At 43.9% G+C, this 18408-nt stretch overlaps 1 protein-coding gene across 4 annotated transcripts in view; it reads left to right on the plus strand.

Annotated features, from left to right (window-relative positions):
• Positions 1–4470: 4470 nt before the first annotated feature.
• The window catches only part of npas3 (neuronal PAS domain protein 3), a 307791-nt gene continuing 293853 nt past the window's right edge, over positions 4471–18408 (plus strand). The window contains exons 1-2 of one of the 4 annotated variants that reach the window (XM_019263216.2): positions 4471–4835; positions 5184–6108. In XM_019263216.2, the coding sequence (XP_019118761.2) occupies positions 5906–6108 (203 nt within the window). In that variant the 5' untranslated portion in view covers positions 4471–4835; positions 5184–5905. The other 3 variants (XM_019263215.2, XM_019263217.2, XM_019263218.2) reach the window with 3 other exon arrangements.

The following is an 18408-nucleotide window of genomic DNA, read 5'->3' on the forward strand; positions in this document are numbered from 1 at the left end:
GACAGAGGGTGTCACTCCCTGTACAGATTGTAAAGCCCTCTGAGGCAAATGTACTTTGTGACTTTGGGCTATACAAATAAAATTGATTTGATTTGATTTGATTTATGTATACAGCCGCTACAGCCCACCGGACTCTACTGACAAAGCTCTGAAGATATTCACAGTTTTTCCAACAAAAACCTTTAAATTCACTGCGTTAGATGTGAAAATATTTGCAATACGACTGGCAATGGTAAAAAAGTAGCTAATAAATGTGTCGGTCAAAATATGTCTGCTAAAAATTAGTTTTTGCCTCCCACAGGCTCAGATTGCATAGATGTGACAGCATTATATAAAGGATCTCCACCAAGATGAACCTTTTGTGACTTCTGTTTAACCAGAAACGCGTTATATCCCTATCACGAGTCCAAAAAGTACAAAAACAAACAAAAAAAAAGACTCACCAAAACCATCTTTTGTAGTCTTTCCTACAGTCACCAACGATGGTTTGGTAGGAAGAAATGAACCCAAAATACAAAGTTAGTCAAAACATTTGTGGCACCTACCTGTCACTCAACGCGTCCATGCTGTTAATTCTGCATAACTTTAAGCCTTAATATAATTTTAGTTGTATAAAGAGTCAGCCTCAGTACAGTTGTCATGAACGGGGAAATTAGCTACAGAGACCAAAACAGTTTTTTGTACCAGGCTGTAAACATGTTTTTTTCTGCTGTGAAGTTGGACATTTGAACATGGGGACTTATGGAGACTGACTCACTTCTGGAGCCAGCCTCAAGTGGACGTTTGAGGAACAGCAGTTTTTGACACTTTCTGTGTTGGCTTCACTTCACAGCCACAGAGGTTGGCACTTAGTCTCACCCAGCAACTACGTCCTCCTCAAACATGGACACCTGACCAGTCCTAGAGCTTGAATACTCATGACATGTTTGTGTCAAGTAAAGCATATTTTGATCCCAGATTTAAACCGATAATCTTTATTTAATGATTAAAATAAACCTTTGGCAGCCATTGGTTTCAGAATTGAAGTCTGAAAGTTTTTTGTCTCCTGAAATGTAAAAATAAAAAGTTAGTGACGCTTGTTGTCTTTTTGAAGCAGGCTTTTTGTTCATCAATCAAAACCCAGTGGGTTAGTATAAAATAAAATCTGATATTCTGAAATAAAAGTTATGCTTTCTCTCATTGGCTGATTCTGATATATAAAAAAAATATGAGGAAACAGAGATGTGTGATCTTTAACAGACTGATGGTCGGCTTAATAGAAAGGCACGCGTGTCTGCAGAGATGACAAGCTGCCTCCAAAATGGATTCTGAGAGACATGACGGGGAATTATTGACTTTTGTTGTGTTTTACAGCAAGTCAGAAAAACTGATGACAGCTGATGGCGTGTGTGGATGATGATACTGAACCTGAAAGAGTGTGTGTGATGGTGCGTTTAGGTACAATGAGAGAGCTCCTTTTTCTTCTACTTCTGTGTGTCAAAAGTTTCAAGATTAAAGAAGAAAAAAACTAAATTTGTATCTTTAATTTTCTTCAGATTTTTTTCCCCTCAGGTTTTTTACTTTAGTTCCAGATCTCAAGTAGTATTAACATTTCCCCAACAACATTTTGTCTAATTTTTCCCCGTTCCCCTGTGTGTATTCATGAAATTAAGTCAAACTTGAGATAATCAGGACTTTGTGCATTTTGCTCCGCCTCAACTCTCTGTGATTTACAGAGTTTCCTGATAGACAGTGAAGTAAACTGCTGCCAGCTGTAGCTGCTGTTAGCTAATGTTAGCTCAGTTTGTTAGCTGGGCTGCCCAGACTGTGAGCTCAGAGCACCGGGGGAGTGTTAGTGTTTTGGACCACCGGGAAGAAGAGGAGGTTTGTGGGTCGCAGAGCCAGTGTTATGCCAAAAACTGGAGCTGTACCCAGGCTCAGCAGGAGAAGAGACTGAAGAGGACGTTGAAGCTAAGAGGAGAAAAGAAGAGAGTGAGTGAGCAAGAAGCCGCCAGACAAGAGTAAATGTGGGACTGACTTTTAGTGGTTGGTGAAATAAAAGGCTGAAAGACAGACGCCGAGCTGGGCTGACTGCTGTTGGACTAGTCAGTAATATTAGCTGCTGCTATGTCTGCTGTTGTTGACCTTGCTCATAAGTAATGTAATCAGAACAAATACTCGTGTACAGCTGAACATATTTACCACAGTGGGATCTAACTCGTAACGTTGCTTTAATGGACAGCCTTGAAGGTACCTAAACGCACCACAACATTATGAGAAATGTTCGTGGAGGCTGAGTGTTGCTGTTTGAGCCCAGGATGAATGTGTGTGTGTGTGTGTGTGTGTGTGTGTGTGTGTATGTTGTCCTGAGGGATAACAGCAGGTTGACTGTCCTGATTCTGTCTGCTGTACTTTACCTGGTCACAGCTCACTAATACAGTCAGTACATAGTCTGTAATGTAAACACACACACAAATAAAAAACACACACATTCCAGAGGCGAATACACAATCACATATCAAATGCATATAGCAGTCATGAACTCACGTCATGAGTCAGTAGTCATACTTCGAAAACGCAGATGCACATCTACATCAAGTACACAAACACACAAACACACAAACACAAACACACACTCTGTTCAGTCCTAATTCTATAAGGGGGTCCAGCATGTCTCCCCTGAAACCTCCAGTCCAATTCATTTGATTTCATTACAGAGGGAGAGAGAGGTAAACTGTACTGCAGGCGAGCGGGGCCGAGCTGCAGCGGTGGTTTTCATTAGGAGCTGCTGGTTAGAGCTGCGATCCAATTTAGACTGCGGGCTGGCAGTGTGGCGAGCTGTGTGTTTTTATTGGTATTTAATCAGCTCAATTGGGACGTTTTATTAGTGCAATGCTTTGTTTCGGAGGACAGACGAGAACTGTAGGTTATTAGGGCTGCTCAAAAGTAAGGCTCGGAATCCCAGCAGGGATCCGGGAGGGGGTTTCGGCAGGGTCCAGAGGAGGGTGAAATATTGAAAATGTGTCCTGGGTGGCTCGATAAGAAGGAGGAGGAGAGCAGTAAAACTGCCGGAGTTGGGGGTTCGATTCCCCGTGCTGAAAATGTCAGGATGCAAATTAGAGTTTTTTTAGCTGTGTGAACGTGTCTGAGAGGCAGAACTCTGAGTTCTCCTCAAGAAGTGGAGCCGAACAAAACAAACAGTCACAGCAAACCTCGGTGAAACAGAAAAAACTGAAGCTACAGGAGAGAAATCAGCGATGCAGTGAGAATTCAGTTTCTTATAAATTACAAATATTCACCTACCAATACGTTGGACATGTAGGTTAATGCTGCAGCAAGCTGGAGTGGCTGGATAAAATGTGGTTGGTATATTCCTTTACAGCAACATCATGTCAGATTTGGTATTTGTTGTGATTTGTCTCCTCCAGTTTCAGAGTTAGATCCCACTGTGGTAAATATGGACAGCTGTACACGTGTATTTGTTCTGATTACATTACTTATGATCAAAAACTAGCGAGTCGACAACTTTGCTAACAGCCAAACATCAAGCAAGGTCAACAACAGCAGACATAGCAGCAGCTAATATTACTGACTAGTCCAACAGCAGTCAGCCCAGCTCGGCGTCTGTCTTTCAGCCTTTTATTTCACCAAGCTCTCACCAACCACTAAAAATCAGTCCCACATTTACTCTTGTCTGGCGGCTTCTTGCTCGCTCACTCTCTCCTTTTCTCTTCTTAGCTTCCTTTGTCAACGTCCTCTTCAGTCTCTTCTCCTCTGTCATTATGTCCATAGAGGCTGCTGAGACCAGTTACATTGCCCGCTCGCCCAGCTCAGGTTCTGGCACGACGCTGGCTCTGCTCCCCCTGCCTGAACACTTCCTCTTCTTCTTCCCGGTTGTCCAAAATGCCTGTGGTACAAACAGTACACCCGGTGCTCTGAGTGCACATTCTGGGCAGCCCGGCTAACAAACTGAGCTAACATTAGCTAACAGCAGCTACAGTTGGCAGCAGTTTACTTCACTGTCCATCAGGAAACTCTGTAAATCACAGAGAGTTGAGGTGGAGCAGCCGGAGGACATCAGAGGGAAAAGCAGAAAACATTTTCTCCATAAAATATGATCCAGTTTCACCAAAATCAGTCAAATAGTTGGTGGTGTGTGACTTAGTGCCGTAAAGCGTTACGTACCCAAAGTTACTTTGTGTGAGAACAGACATACGAATGAAAGAGACACCATTCACTATTACAAGTCAGAACCAACAGGATTTAACAACTGTAGAAAAGTTGCACAATGGTGCTTTAAACTCAGCAAAAAAATAAAATGTAGATAAACAGCAACAACAAAAAAAGCTGTGGAGGCATTTTTGATTTGTGAGGGAGTTTAAGTGAGTGAGAGAAAGGGGAGGAGACATGGAGAGAGAGAGAGAGAGAGAGAGAGAGAGAGAGAGTATGACTTTATTCTGGAGTCTGATCACACACCGAGCTCCAGTGAGCGGAGAGAGCAGAGCAGAGAGGCTTCAGCTGTTCACAGATCAGATGAGAGACCTGACACACAAACACACCTGATGAAGAAAACTCCCTGAAACACACCTCACTCATTCACACTTCTCCTCTCACTTCAGCTCCGTGAGCCGCCACAGCTCCTCCTGAGCACGAAGATGACACTTGATGTTTGTCTTGGCTCGGGTTTGGACGCGTTACGCGCAGAGAAAACCTCAAAGTTCGTCCGTTTTTCTCAAGCGCAGAGCTCTGAAACGTGTCCGCGCACTGCTGAAAGTTGTTTTGGAGCTGTGTGTGTGACATTTTGAAGACTTTTACGAGGTGAAACAAACTGCGACAAAGGCTCAGGAATAAGAAAGGTGCCGTTTTCTCTTAAATGTGCTCTTTATTATCTTTAAAATAAAGGCGCTGCTGCGTTTTTCTGCTCAATAAAACGAGAGGAAATGTCCTCCTGCTGAACAAACAGCGCTATCAGTCAATCTCTCGCTCTCTCTCTCTCTCTCTCTCTCTCTCGAGCGCAGAGGACAACACACACACACACACACACATCCACGCACAAACGCGCACGCACGCAGGCGCTCGCCGACATACCGACACACACTTCGCCGCTGCTGTATCACACCAATGTCATTGCCGAGCTCGTGCTGCTCGAGAGCCGCGCGCTCACTGTCTGATGACTGACTGACCGACACACTGCTCTCCTTCAGGTCCGCTGTTCCCACAAGACACCCACCGACTCTTCCCCCTCTTTCCTACGACCAGGCAGGCAGGCAGGCAGAGCGGAGGACAGCCGGGGACCGGATGCCTTTCTCGGATGGAGAGCCGGCGGCGGTGCCCGTGTGAGAGAGGGAGAGAGTCCGGAGCTCCTGCACCGGGAGGCGACAACACACACGGGGCTGCCCGTCTGCCTTTTTAAATCGGTGATAATAATCACCTCCTAGATCCACTGATCCATCGATCCCATTGACTGTTGAGTGGGAGGAATAAAGAAAAGGGGGAGAGACCGCGCGCACCGGAGACACCGGGACCATGATCCGGAGCTGCACGGGGGTGCACGGAGGTTATCTGTGAAGGATAGAACCGAGAAGAAGAAGAAGAAAAAGAAGAAGAAGAAGAAATAAGAAAGGTTTGTGCTCGTGCACTCACTCATCCCGTTCATTGATCCATTGATTGGTGACTGTTTGTTTTGCGCACCGGGACCATGATCCGGATTTGTTTGAGAGTTATATCTGAAGGTTAAAGAAGAAACTCTAAAGAAACAACAAACTATCAGATTGTTGTTTGTCTTCTGCTGCTCCATCGATACCTGATTATCGATCCCAGTTACCGGTGACTGGTCTGCGCTGGGAGGAAGGAGGAGACGCGGAGGAGGTTGTTAAACTAGACGCGGAGGGAGCGCATCGGAGACGTCCAGGGGGGTTGGTGGACCATGATCAGGATCTTCCCGGATTTCAGCGTCCAGGTGACGGCTTCGGCAGGCGGTGGACCCGGGGCTGGAAGTGGTGGTGGAGGAGGAGGCGGAGGAGGAGGCGGCGGGATGGTGACCGGACCCTCGGTGGGTCGGGTGCCGGTCCCCGGAGCCACGAACGGGACCCCGCAGAGCGTGCAGGGAATCACCGCCTACCAGCAAAGGTATGTGGGGAGGAAAAACAGAACGACCTGTAGCGTCCAGAGTAAAAAAAAAAAAGTACAAATTCAGGCAAATATTGAAATATTCCTGAAGCTTCAGATTTTTATGTTTATTATATTAAAAATCTTCTTCATGAGACTTTTCTGTTCTGATCCAGTTGGGCATCTTTAACTCAGCGGACTTTTTTTGTTTGTTTTTAGGGTTTGATATATTTATTTTGAGATATAAAGATCATTGCTATCAGCTGGTATTTTAAAATCAAAGTTTTTACCCAACTACATCATCCTGCACCCTGAAAAGGGTTTTCATCAGCAGCAGCATTCGGGTAAATTCTCCAATAAAAATGTGTCCTCAGTTTATTTTAACCTGAAAACGGGGGGAAAAAAGCAGCATTTGCTGCCTCACAAGAGGATTTAATCCACTATCTGCAGTCTGTTTTGGGAAGTTTTCCACATTAATGTTTGTGGAAAAAGAGGAATATGAAGTGTGTGTGTGTTCAGCAAAGACAAAGCAGGAGCAGAGGAGAGATTTTTAGTGGAAATCGAGGAGTGAAGTTCAGGTAATTCAGTGGAAAACACTGGGATAAGGCTCTGCTAATTCAGTGGAAACGCTGGAGGTAATTTGTCAGAAACAGGAGGATGGAGTTATTTTAGAAAAAGAGAAATGTTTCTCCTCCAATCCAACCTGTTTTTTTCTCTTTTTCTGGCGACAATTCACTCCATCCATCGCCCTGTTATTTCCTTATTTCCCCTCCACTCTGAATCTAAATTATTGCCTCCCCGTCCGGCTGGCTCAGTAGGGTTGTTTTTTCTAATCATCTGGAGCTGTGGGGGGGCCAAAACACACCCCTAAACACCCCACACACACTATTTTGCCTTATTACCCCCCCTCGAAAAACTCTCTCCGTATTATAGAATGTAGCTATGTGTGTGTGTATGTGTGTAAAAGTCTGAAAGTTGTTGGGAACAAACACGACATAAATCACAGCCAGGGCCTCTGAGTGCACCCAGAGCGTCTCGGCCCTCTAAAGCAACAAATGCGGAGGAGAATAAGGGGCCGTATTGTTATTTAAAGCAGGGCTTCTGGGCACCGAGACCCCCACACAGGACACAACCTTATGTTTGTGTCCATATGTGGGAGGACAAGGATTAGAGGCGAGGTCTGACACGTTCTTTGATGTGTCGTGAAACCTTCCTGTCGTCATCTGGCGGCCCCGGGGAAACCGTCAGGACTCCTCGAAGACCGCCTCAGTTTGACAGCCGGGCCTGAATGATCTAATTTTTATGAAGGTGAACTTGACCAAGAAAGGTTCTCTAACTCGTTTCAAATGTTTGTTTCTCTGAAAAATAATTTAAAAAATGTCTCCCCATTCTTTTGGATCCCGCGCCTCCATCGGCCCCAGCGTCCCTCTCTCCACACATAATGTTTCCCCCAACAAACAGCTGGGAGCTAATATGTTTATACATTACGCTCCATTATCCACGTCGCCTCCGTTTGACTGCTCTCAGTAAGCAGAGCTGAGACGGGGTTGGTGGAGGGGGGTAAGAGAGAGAGAGGGAAGGAGCAGCCAAACCTCACCCCGGAGAGAACGGAGCGCTTGCAGTTTCACTGACGCCGGACTACGTTTGGGAAAAATCAGATGCGAGGCCGGTTTGGTGCCGCAGTTCAGAAACAAACAAGTTTCAATTAAAAAAAAACAGCGTTTTTCTTTATTTTTGACCCCCAAATTTAAGTGTGGTGCAAAAAAAAAATAATGCAGCGTTTGAGTGATGTGAGTGTGCTGGGGGTCAAAGCCGTGACCTTTTCAGGTTTTGGACTCTCGTGTGACCAAAAAACTGTCACCGTCTCTGCTCCTGATCATCTTTCTTACACAGTCAGATAAAACGGCAACAAGGGATGCAGCAGAACCCGACCACACTTCATCCAAAGCTCGGTTTTGATGTGAGAAACGTGCTTTATAGAGCGAAACCAACGCGCCTGCTGTCAGACACGATCACACGTCGACGCCTTTTCTGAACCACGCGGATGCACTCGCGTCGAGGGGGGCTCGTGATGATCGTCGGCCGGAGGTCGCCGTTTCCCCCTCTCCAGTCTTTATTTTCCACCACAGTAGCGCCTCTAACCCCCGTGTTTGTGTGGAGAATACCCAGCATGCCTTTGACCTTGACAGGTCATTGGTATAGAGAGGGAGGCTTTTCAGCTTCCAGGGCTGCAGCCCGGGGGTTAATCACACAGCACACCGATTAGGTCACAATGAATTATACATTTAAAAAGAGAAAGGAGGAATTTAAATGAATGTTGAGGCGGGAAAAAAAAAAGGTAGAAGAAGAAGCAGACGGCCGTTTCTGTTGGAGGATAATGAGCCATCGCTGACGTGCAAACCTCAAAGCCTGAAGGATATTTCAGTGGCCTTAAATCTAAAACAAGTGAGCTGATAATTTAGATGTTTTTTGAGGGTTCCAGGGCTTGACTAACTCTCTGCGACGCAGATTTAAACATTGAAACATGAGCGAGAAGAAGAAGAAGAAAAAAAGAAGAAGGTACCAGCTCCAAAAGTTTTTGGATTTTTTGGACTGGATTTTGACATTTCGCTGTGATGTGTTCATCATCACACTGAGGGGTGGAGGAGGACGAGGGGTGGAGGTGCATAGATCTGATTTACAGGGCAACCATCCAAATAAATCACCCATCACCCCCTGCGCACGCTGGGGTTTTTTTTTCTTCTTTTTTTGTGTGTGTGTGTGTGATGCTTAAAAATTGGATAATAGACCCGGTGCAACCTGTAATACAGGAAGAATTAAATAAAAAATGAAAACACACAAACACACACACACACACACGCACGCACACACACACAAACTGACTCCAACTGCAACTGAGTGGCGTTGTTGCGCCGGGGCTGGAGGAGAAAATACCGGAGATGTGTGGTGTCCTTTTTTTTTTCCTGTCAGCAGCCAGAGGAGGGAAAAATGCTCCGAGAAACCACAGACACTTTGACCGCCCAGCGACGCTCTGCCGCGGGGATTTGAACCGGGATCTAGGCGCTGCAGCGGCGGCGAGAATGTAAAGATTTGACGCGCCTGTTGTGGCTCTTTTTTTTTCTTCTTCTTCTCTCTCTCCTCCGGAGCGCATGCAGGAAATTCTCCTGTAAACCGAAGCTGTGTGAAGAGAGAGAGGGAGAGAGAGAGAGAGACAGCGGGATCTGAGAGGCATCCACCCCGGGTTTCCCCCTCACTCCGCTCGGCATGCCTCTGCTGCTGCAGCCCGCTCCTTGCCTTCGCCTCCACCGCCCGTTGTTTCCACGCTCCTGAGCGGCGGGAGGAGAGAGAGACAAGCACGAGACGCACGCGCGCGCTCTCTCTCTCTCTCACACACACACACACACACACACGCACACACGCACGTACACACACTCACGGACATGGCTTTGTCTTAACACACCGACCATGACGCATTGCTGTCAGGGCGCAGCGCACCGCCGCGACTCCGCGTCCAAATAAATGTGAAGGAGAGGAGGAGAGAGGGAAGAAGAAGAGAAAGTAAGAAATCAAATAATTGTTGCAGGAAGATGGCGCCCACCAAGCCGAGCATCCAGCAGGACCCGACGCGGAGAGAACGGTAACGGGGCTTGGATTTTTGTTCCCGCACACACTCCTCCTCCTCCTCCTCCTCCTCCTCTTCCTCACTGCATGTTTACAGCTGCACACACAGGCGGGTTTGAACGGACCGGCAGCCCGGTTTGCGTTATTCTGTTGCTTGTTTTGTTACTGTGAGCCTGGAGGTGTCAGGAGGAACGCTGTCACCCTTTCCAGAGGAGAGCCGAGGCGTGCGTGCGTGAGCGAGCGCGTGTGTGTGCGTGCGTGTGTGTGTGTGGAGAGAGAGGCTCGTGGCTTCTGGGTAACAGGTCGGTTGGCTGACTGTTCGGGGGAACGCTTTGCCTCGCGCGGTCTCGCCTTTCCTGCACGTGATGTGTAGTGTGTACCTTTATATATATATATATTATTATATATATATATTAATATTATATAATATATATATCTATTATTATATTATTATATATATTACATGTTGTGTGTGTGTGTGTGTGTGTGTGTGTGTGCAGGTTTAGGAAGTGTTGGAGTGTTGATGCTTCAAGCAGGCAAGGTGTGTGTGTGTGTGTGTGTGTGTGTGTGTGTGTGTGTGTGTGCGTGTGTGTGTCAGAGGAATGAACAGGAAGTTTTATTGTGGAGGGATTCACCTGTGCAGGTCAAACTGGACATGACCTTTAAAGCTGCTTCACTGGCCCTGATTTGTTAAGGTGGAATTAAGGTGGAAATGTGAAATGTGTATGCTGCTCAGCGCTGTTCAGTTCTGTTCACACGTTTGACACAATCATCTTTTTTTTTTCTTTTCTTGTTACCTGTTGATGATGATGAGATCCAGACACGTCATGTCGGCACGTCTGCACTCTTCTGTCTCTCACCTGTTGATTTAGAGGTGAGGATGAATCACATGACTTTGTTTACCTGTGCGAACATCCACTGATGTCACCTGTTGATTCAGAGCAGGCGGGTCATCAGCTGGATATGAACTTTGAACTCGTTCATAATGTAACTTGTTCCACTTACACCTGCTGTCTGTTCTATTCTGTTCCATCATCTTTGTGTTTACACCTGTTGTTCTACTAATAATCTGGACAGGAACACATTTGTTTGTCACCTGTTGATGAAGAGATTCAGTTTTTATATATATTCTTTTATGGTTGTTTTGTAAATGAAATCTACTCTAGCTGATTTAGGTGCAAGAAGAAGTCACATGACTTCTGTTCTGTTCAGTTCTGTTGTATTTCGTTGTGTGTTGGGTCGGGCATTGTTTACCTGCAGGGGTATTGATTGATTTTACCTGTTGACTTGAATGGATTTGGAAACATGTTTCTGTTCAAGATGTAACTTACTTAGTTTATTACACTTCTATTCTATTCTATTCTATTCTATTCTATTCTATTCTGTGTTGTCTGTGGGTGCTGAGAGGCAAACAGATTCTTTTCTGTTCTTCCATCCCAGTGGTTCAGTCAGATTTCAGACAGCATGTCTGTTCAGGACAGGGTTGCATGTTTGTCGTTACCTGTTGATTCAGCGTTGACGAGCGAGCACACACCTTTAATTCACTTCTGTTCAGATGTTCACACGTTTGAACAGGAACCCTTTCTTTGTTTCTTGTCACCTGTTGATGATGAGATTCAGTTTGATTCAGTCAGTGTGAGACGTTATAGCCGCTGTTTTGAAAAAAGGGTCTGCTCTGATCTTTAAGCACAGAATGTGATGGACGCCGTCTCCTGGATGATTCATTGTTTTGTTTGTTTTTTTCCACCTTTTTTTTTAATTTAGCCGTCATACTTACATACTTCATACTCATTACATTTACATGTGGTTTCAAACAACATATTTGTTTTTGTACCTGTTGGTCTTTGGACCCTCTGGATCTATTCATTACCTGTTGATGTAGAGATGACAAGCAGGCACACACCTTTAATTCTGTTCTGTGTAACAAAATTCACAGCTTCATAAATCTACTTGTTGTTTGCGTCTCTTCTGTTCTTTTCTGGACATATTGGGACACATTTTTTTGGATATTCTCTTCTATTACATTCTACTCTGTTCTGTTCACACTAGGCGACATGGTGGAATCAATTTGATTCATTTATTTTCAATAACCGCTTACCTGCTGAAGCTGATCCCAGCTGACATTGAGACACACAGAGACGAACGATCATTCACGCTCACATTCACACCTACAGGCAATTTAGAGTCACCAATTAATTTGTAGACCTTTAATATGAATCTTTCTCTCTGTGTGAATATGCATTTTTGAGCATCAGTCGCAGATCATTGTGATTCTGTTGTGCTCTGATAATGCTGAGAGGTATTTCTGATTGATTTCTCGTGTTTTCTTCTGTGTGGACTCATCATCATCATTCTGTCTTTGAACGTAGCGAGACGTGCTAAAGAAGCATCACAGGACGTCGTTTTGTTTTCGATGTGAAAGGACTTGACTTCGGCGTGAACAGATGATGTTGTTCATGACACCTTTCCCCCCTGCCTTCTTCTTCTTTGTAACCTGGACACTAACATCTGTTGTTGTGAAGAAAAAGGTGCAGCGGATGATTTTGTTCCAGCTCGCTGAGGTCGTCCGGCCCTCGCCTGCTCGTCGTGTCGCTGCTTTTATTTCAGTCAGGCGTCCTCGTGTTTAACGACACAACACCTGCTCCGACAGAACCGCAGCTGACAGGAATGCAAACACTCTCTCTGAGAAACATGTAGAAACTTGAGCTTTTGGTAAATATTGTAAAAATTGAAATCCAGATTAGTTTTTTTGTATTTTTTGTTTCTCAGTGTTTCTGCAGTCCTGTAATTATTTGGAAGGACTCAGGTGTGTGTAAGTAGTGAAACAGCACAGGAACAGAGCAGGCCATCAGACAGCAGCTGTGACCGTGTTGTAGTGACTTTCACACTGCAGCTCAGAGTTTTCTGACTCAGATCTGATGATTTCTCGTCATTTCCCATCTGGTTCTCAACTATATGTGACTGGAGATGACCTGCAGCTGCTGTCTGAGCTGGTTTCATTTCTTTTTGACTGGTGTTTGAACTCTGTTAGTCTGTTAGCATTAAGTATAACAAGAGAAAACAGCAAAATTGATGCTGCAGTTCAGGTCCAGGCCTATCTGCATGATTGGGACCAGGTTCATTTGTTTTTTTCTTTTTCTCTTTCCGTTAACATCTAAATCTATTTTTCAAGCTAAAGCTAACAGATATAGAAAATCAGGTGGATTTATGATTGTTTGTATAAAAAGTCTTGACAAAGTCCCAGTGACTGATGCCTTCTTTTACTGCTGAAGTTCCTGTTCTGGTCCTCAACTGTGATGCTGAATTTATTGCTGCCACAAGAAGTGGCATTATATAGGTGATTGTGTTCAAGAGATTGTTGTTGCGAAATAGAAAACCTGCCCGAAAAATGGACATTGAACATTTGCTGTCAGTTCAGATTCATTGTTGGATAAAGAAAACAACTTGACACGTAACTGTGAAACACAGTTTGTAGTTTTAAACACCAGTCTTATTATTATATAAAAACAAAATCTCAGATAGAAGTTTGATGTTGTAGTCTGGCTGTCAGAAGTGTTTGATGAGCAGGTCTTGAGTTTAGCAGTTCAGCTTTTTCCTTCAAATGTGCCCAATGATGCTACCCTGACATCGTCACCCCCAGTGTGTCTCACATAGCAGCTCCACATCACTGCTCTGTGATTTCAACTATATCATCAAGAATCGTCCAACCAGAGTTGTGAATATTTTTAATATATTTATGAATATTTTATTTTTTTATTTTCATATTCTACATGTTTGAGTGAACGTACAATGTAGTCCAGAGCGAACGACATGAGTACGATCTGTTCATTACATTGTTACACAGTTTTTTGCCACATGTAGATGAGTACAATATACAGCAGACCATGACTGCAGTCCGAGGCATCAGGTCAGTTCTGAGCAGCAGATTAACAGCCGGCTATTTGCATACGTCTACTGTTATAGAGCAGAGAGCAGGCAGAGGGTCAGAGGTCAAATGTATGGAGCTGAAATTACACTTCACTGCTGTCCAGCCTTCACTTTCACTGATTCTGCTACAAAGAGGTTTTATCCTTTAATTTGTCCTGAACTAAAAAGGCAGGAAGCTCTGACCTGACTGGAGGAAGTTGAATTCATGCTGTCGAGCGTGAGACTTATTATCTGATATCACCTCGGCCTTTTCTGCTCACCTGCTGAGTATGGAACGTGCTGAAATTTCTCAGAGGGATTGCAGTGATTTTTACGGCTCATACTGACGATAAACCAGTTTCTGTCTGAGGATTCCTGAAAGAGATTTATGCAGAAACTGGACTCTTTAGGGGAAATTTACACAACAGCCAGCGTGTTTTCCTTGTTGACGGCCCAGTGAGGCAATGTGTTTGTTCAGTCAGGTGTAAGAAGTGATGGAGATGTCAATCACCTGTTGTATTTCCTGACGAATGTGTAGCAAACAAAACCCTCCTGAGCCTTTTAGACGACACTGAAGAAGGTAAAAACTGTGTTCTGGCTTTGTGACATCAATTTTCCTGGTACTTCGAGGTCAAACAGTTTAGTCAAGTTAAAGGTTTGTGTTTCAGTTTCATTTTTCCCTCTGGTCTCCAGATGGATGATTGAATTTGAACACTGTTGGCCAAAACACCAAACCTTTGCAGTTTTCAGTTTGTCACAAAAGGTTAACCAGTTTTTTCTGGCGGAAAAATCCTGTCAGTTCAGATCTTGACTGATGGATTTTATCAGCTTATTATCAACCTACCTGCTTGTCTGCTTCAAATCAACGGTTATTCATTTTGTAGACTTTTATAAAATATCAGAACATAGTCACTATCACAATTTCCCAGAGCCCAAGCTGATGTCCCAGACCCAAAGATATTTTATCTCCAATCATATAAAACAGGGAAAAGCTGCAGAAGTTCATACTATAGAATCTTGTATCAGTACAGCTATACTGCGGTCCCTTCAAGGCGACCACTGGTTTCACTAAATTTCCATTTCTATGAATCCTTTTAACCTTTTTTCTTTTGTTTCGTTGTTGAGAGCAGAGACTGTTTTGTTGGTGCATTCAAGGATGCATCGAAAAATTACTGTATGTTAGAAAGTTATGAATGGATGCCATCCCAATCATGATGTGACTTTAGTCACTTCTTGAGCAATAAAACAAACGACACATAGGAGCATATCCATCTGCCTCTGCAGGTCTTTACTCAAGGGAAGGCTGATTGAAGTCATATAATTCTCTTATCTTATTTGACTTTCACAAATTAAACTTTAATTCAAAAGCACTAAAATGCACCATTACAACTTAACTTACACTTTTTATTAGCTAGCTTTACATACAAACAAATACAAATGCTGTATGGCTGACATTACTGAGTCAGTTTTTTGGACTACGGTTGTGTCATGATTTTCATTTTCACTCTTTTCTGTGTTAAGGTAGCATTTCCTAGAGCGCTGTGCGATTAGCGGACCGGTCCTCACTGCTGAGGCTAGTTACCAGCTATAATCTATCTAGACATGTTTCATCGCAGAGAACAAGGAAACCAAAGAGGGCACTTTGGAAGACTGAAACTTGCAAACGGGGGACTGTATAGGTTTTTTTTTTTTTTTTTACAGGTCCAAAGATTGATTTATCACATTACAAAGGTAAAAACAAAAAAAACAACACAATTTTACCAAAAGGTATTCGAGGAATAGTTGAATAGTTCCCAGTGTGCCAATAAGAGTCCTCATTTCCCATCCCTATTCCTGAATTTATGCCCACTTGTGCTACCATTATGCTGTCTTTGAGCAGGTCAATAATAATAAAACATTTCAGGAGCCTTATCACAAAATTAAAACTTCATCAGGACAAGTGAGGTCCAGTTCCACTCACTCTCAGGCAAACCAATAAAGAGACTCACTCAAGAGGATCTTGAGAATCAATATGTCTCTCTTCTGCAATCAAAGACTGTTACCCGGTCTCGCTTTAAGGTTCTGGAAATATCAGCATACTTAAAGAAAAGTAATATTTACTGTTGGCAGGATGGTTGGTACGTTTACTAGAGTTTATTCTGTAAGGTGCTTGGTCACGCTATTAGAACATCCACCTACTTTCTGCCAGTGCTGTTTGTGTTTCTGACTGTCAAACCTCAGATGTGTCCATGAATGCACCATCAAGGCGAGACTTCGAAACAGCTCATGCTTGTAACTCCATCACATGCTGATGCCCCAACGTTGATGGGAGAAAAAAAAGGTGATTAAATCTTTTATTGTGATGAATTATCTCTCTGCAGCAGGTTTCCAGGCTCTGTGAGCTACTTTTCATAGAAATGAACAGAAACCAATGTCTGCCTGGAAGGAACGAAATCAATCTAAAAACTGATGGTTTGTTTAGGCAATAAAGTGTACACATTTTTTAAATAATCCATCTATTAATTTCTCCTCACATCCATCCATCTTCTCCTCCCTCCAACGCTAAATTCTCCCACCATTTACTCCCTGCCTACATCCATCCCTCCATTCATCTCTCCATCTGCTCCCCTCCCCCTCCATCCAGCAGTGTGTGTCTGTGTATTTCTCCTAAAGGCTGTCAGGCAGCGACGGCGTTTTGGCTGAGCTGCTGTTTGTGGATCTATTTCTGGGGGCATTTCAGCGGCGATAGGCATCTGGAGGAGACCAAATTAATTTCCAGGTAGAGAGAGAGAGAGAGACAGAAAGAGATGGAGAGAGAGAGAGAGAGAGAGAGAGAGAGAGAGAGGAGATGGGGGTAGAAGGAAGAGGAGGACAGACTTCATAGCCGACTGCACAAGTGCTCCCACTATCAGTACACTACAGCGGCTCTGGAGAGGAAGATGATGGAGAGATGATGGAGAGAGGAGGACTGAGCAAAAAGAGGTGGACATTAAAAACAGCAAGGAAGAAAAAGGGAGGAGGGATTATATGACGGGGAGGTGAAGGCAGGGGAGATAGAAAGAAATATTCTGACATATCGTGGTAAGACCAGTAAAAACATCATCAGTTGTTTCAGTAAGTCCCCCAAAACGACACGTTTCATCCCAATGACGTCCAGAAGGACTAAAAATAAGAGATGGGTGAAAGATGTGATGATGGAATCACTCATTGACTTGACTGGCTCACACCAGTGGATGATGATGATTCAAACTCACCCACAGGCTGGATAAGAGCCTCTTAAAGCCTGCAGGAGTGCTTGGTTAACTGTCTCAGAGGAAGCAGGCGGGTGGGAACACCTGCCTGATCGCCCAAAGCCACTTCTGTGTACGAGTGTTGTTTGTGATGTTTGAAGAGTTGTTTGGAGGCTAGTTGCATTTTTACACCAGATCGTATTTTTAAAAAACAGCATAAGAATAAGTTTGCATGAACTATTATTGATGAGGATATTTAAACGTTAATTAAATTAGTTCCAGTCTGTTAGAATATTGATGAATTATTATTTTTAGTTGGACAAAACAATTTGAAGCTTCAGGAGGTTGTGATGGGAATTTTTGAACATCTTAGAAAATCATGCCACCTTCAAAAAAATGTTCTTTTTATGTTTAGCAATTTTTATTTAGTTTCAGAGTTAGATCCCACTGTGTTAAACATGGACAGCTCTACACGTGTATTTGTTCTGATTACATTACCGTAATTTTCGGACTATAAGCCGCTACTTTTTTCACGCGCTTTGAACCCTGCGGCCTATACGACGGTGCGGCTAATTTACTGGCTAAAGGCCACCGGGGGGCACTCTCTAGCAGTAAATGCAAAAGTGAGACAGACCTGGGGAAAGATTGTGCGCCTGTAGAAGACACTAGTTTTGATTTTGATTTTGGACTGTCATTTTTCCTTTAAAATTTAGCTGGTGCGGCTTATATTCAGGTCTCAAATTCAACTCTGTAAATCACAGAGAGTTGAGGTGGAGCAGCCGGAGTACATCAGAGGGAAAAGCAGAAAACATTTTCTCCATAAAATATGATCCAGTTTCACCAAAATCAGTCAAATAGTTGGTGGTGTGTGACTTAGTGCCGTAAAGTGTTACGTACTTCTCCTGACCCGGAGCCCAAAGTTACATAGTGTGAGAACAGACGTACGAATGACAGAGACACCATTCACCTGATTACAAGTCAGTGTAGCATCAACAGGAGTTAACAGACGTTAGTTTGAGAGAAAAGTTACACAATGTGGTTTTAATTACACGTCCTTTATTAAAAGTTACTAAAGGATTTATGTGTTTTGTGGGTTGTATGCAGCCACCTGACTTTTGTCTAATGTCAGAATCAGTTCTCTGCTAAAAAAAAAAAGGGAAAGAGGAGGACAGATCAAGGGGAGAAAGAAAAAAACTTGGGAGGGAGACTGAGAAAGTAAAACTAGAAGCCTGTGGTGGTGGTAGTGTTGGCGAACTTTCAGAAACAACAGAAAAACCACAAAGCACAAAGTTGGCTTTGTCTCTGAAAACACCCCTCCTCCCTCCGTTCCTCCCCTCCGTCCTCCCCAGGGGCAAAATAACACAATAAAATGTCCCATTACCCCATTCTGATGAGCGAGAGACATAGACACAGAAACAGAGAGAGAGCCAGAGAGTGGCTGGTCTGAGGGTTTGGCAGCCGGGTGGTGGTTTGGTGGTTTTTGTGGAGTGTTTGAGCTCGGCCAGATCCTGACGTGTTGTTAGGAAACAGCTCGAGACGCTTAAACAGCCTGAATACAAAAAAAAAAAAAAAGTCTCCCGATGCT

This window comes from Larimichthys crocea, chromosome V (genome assembly GCF_000972845.2).
Source record: "Larimichthys crocea isolate SSNF chromosome V, L_crocea_2.0, whole genome shotgun sequence".
Classification (NCBI taxonomy): domain Eukaryota; kingdom Metazoa; phylum Chordata; class Actinopteri; family Sciaenidae; genus Larimichthys; species Larimichthys crocea.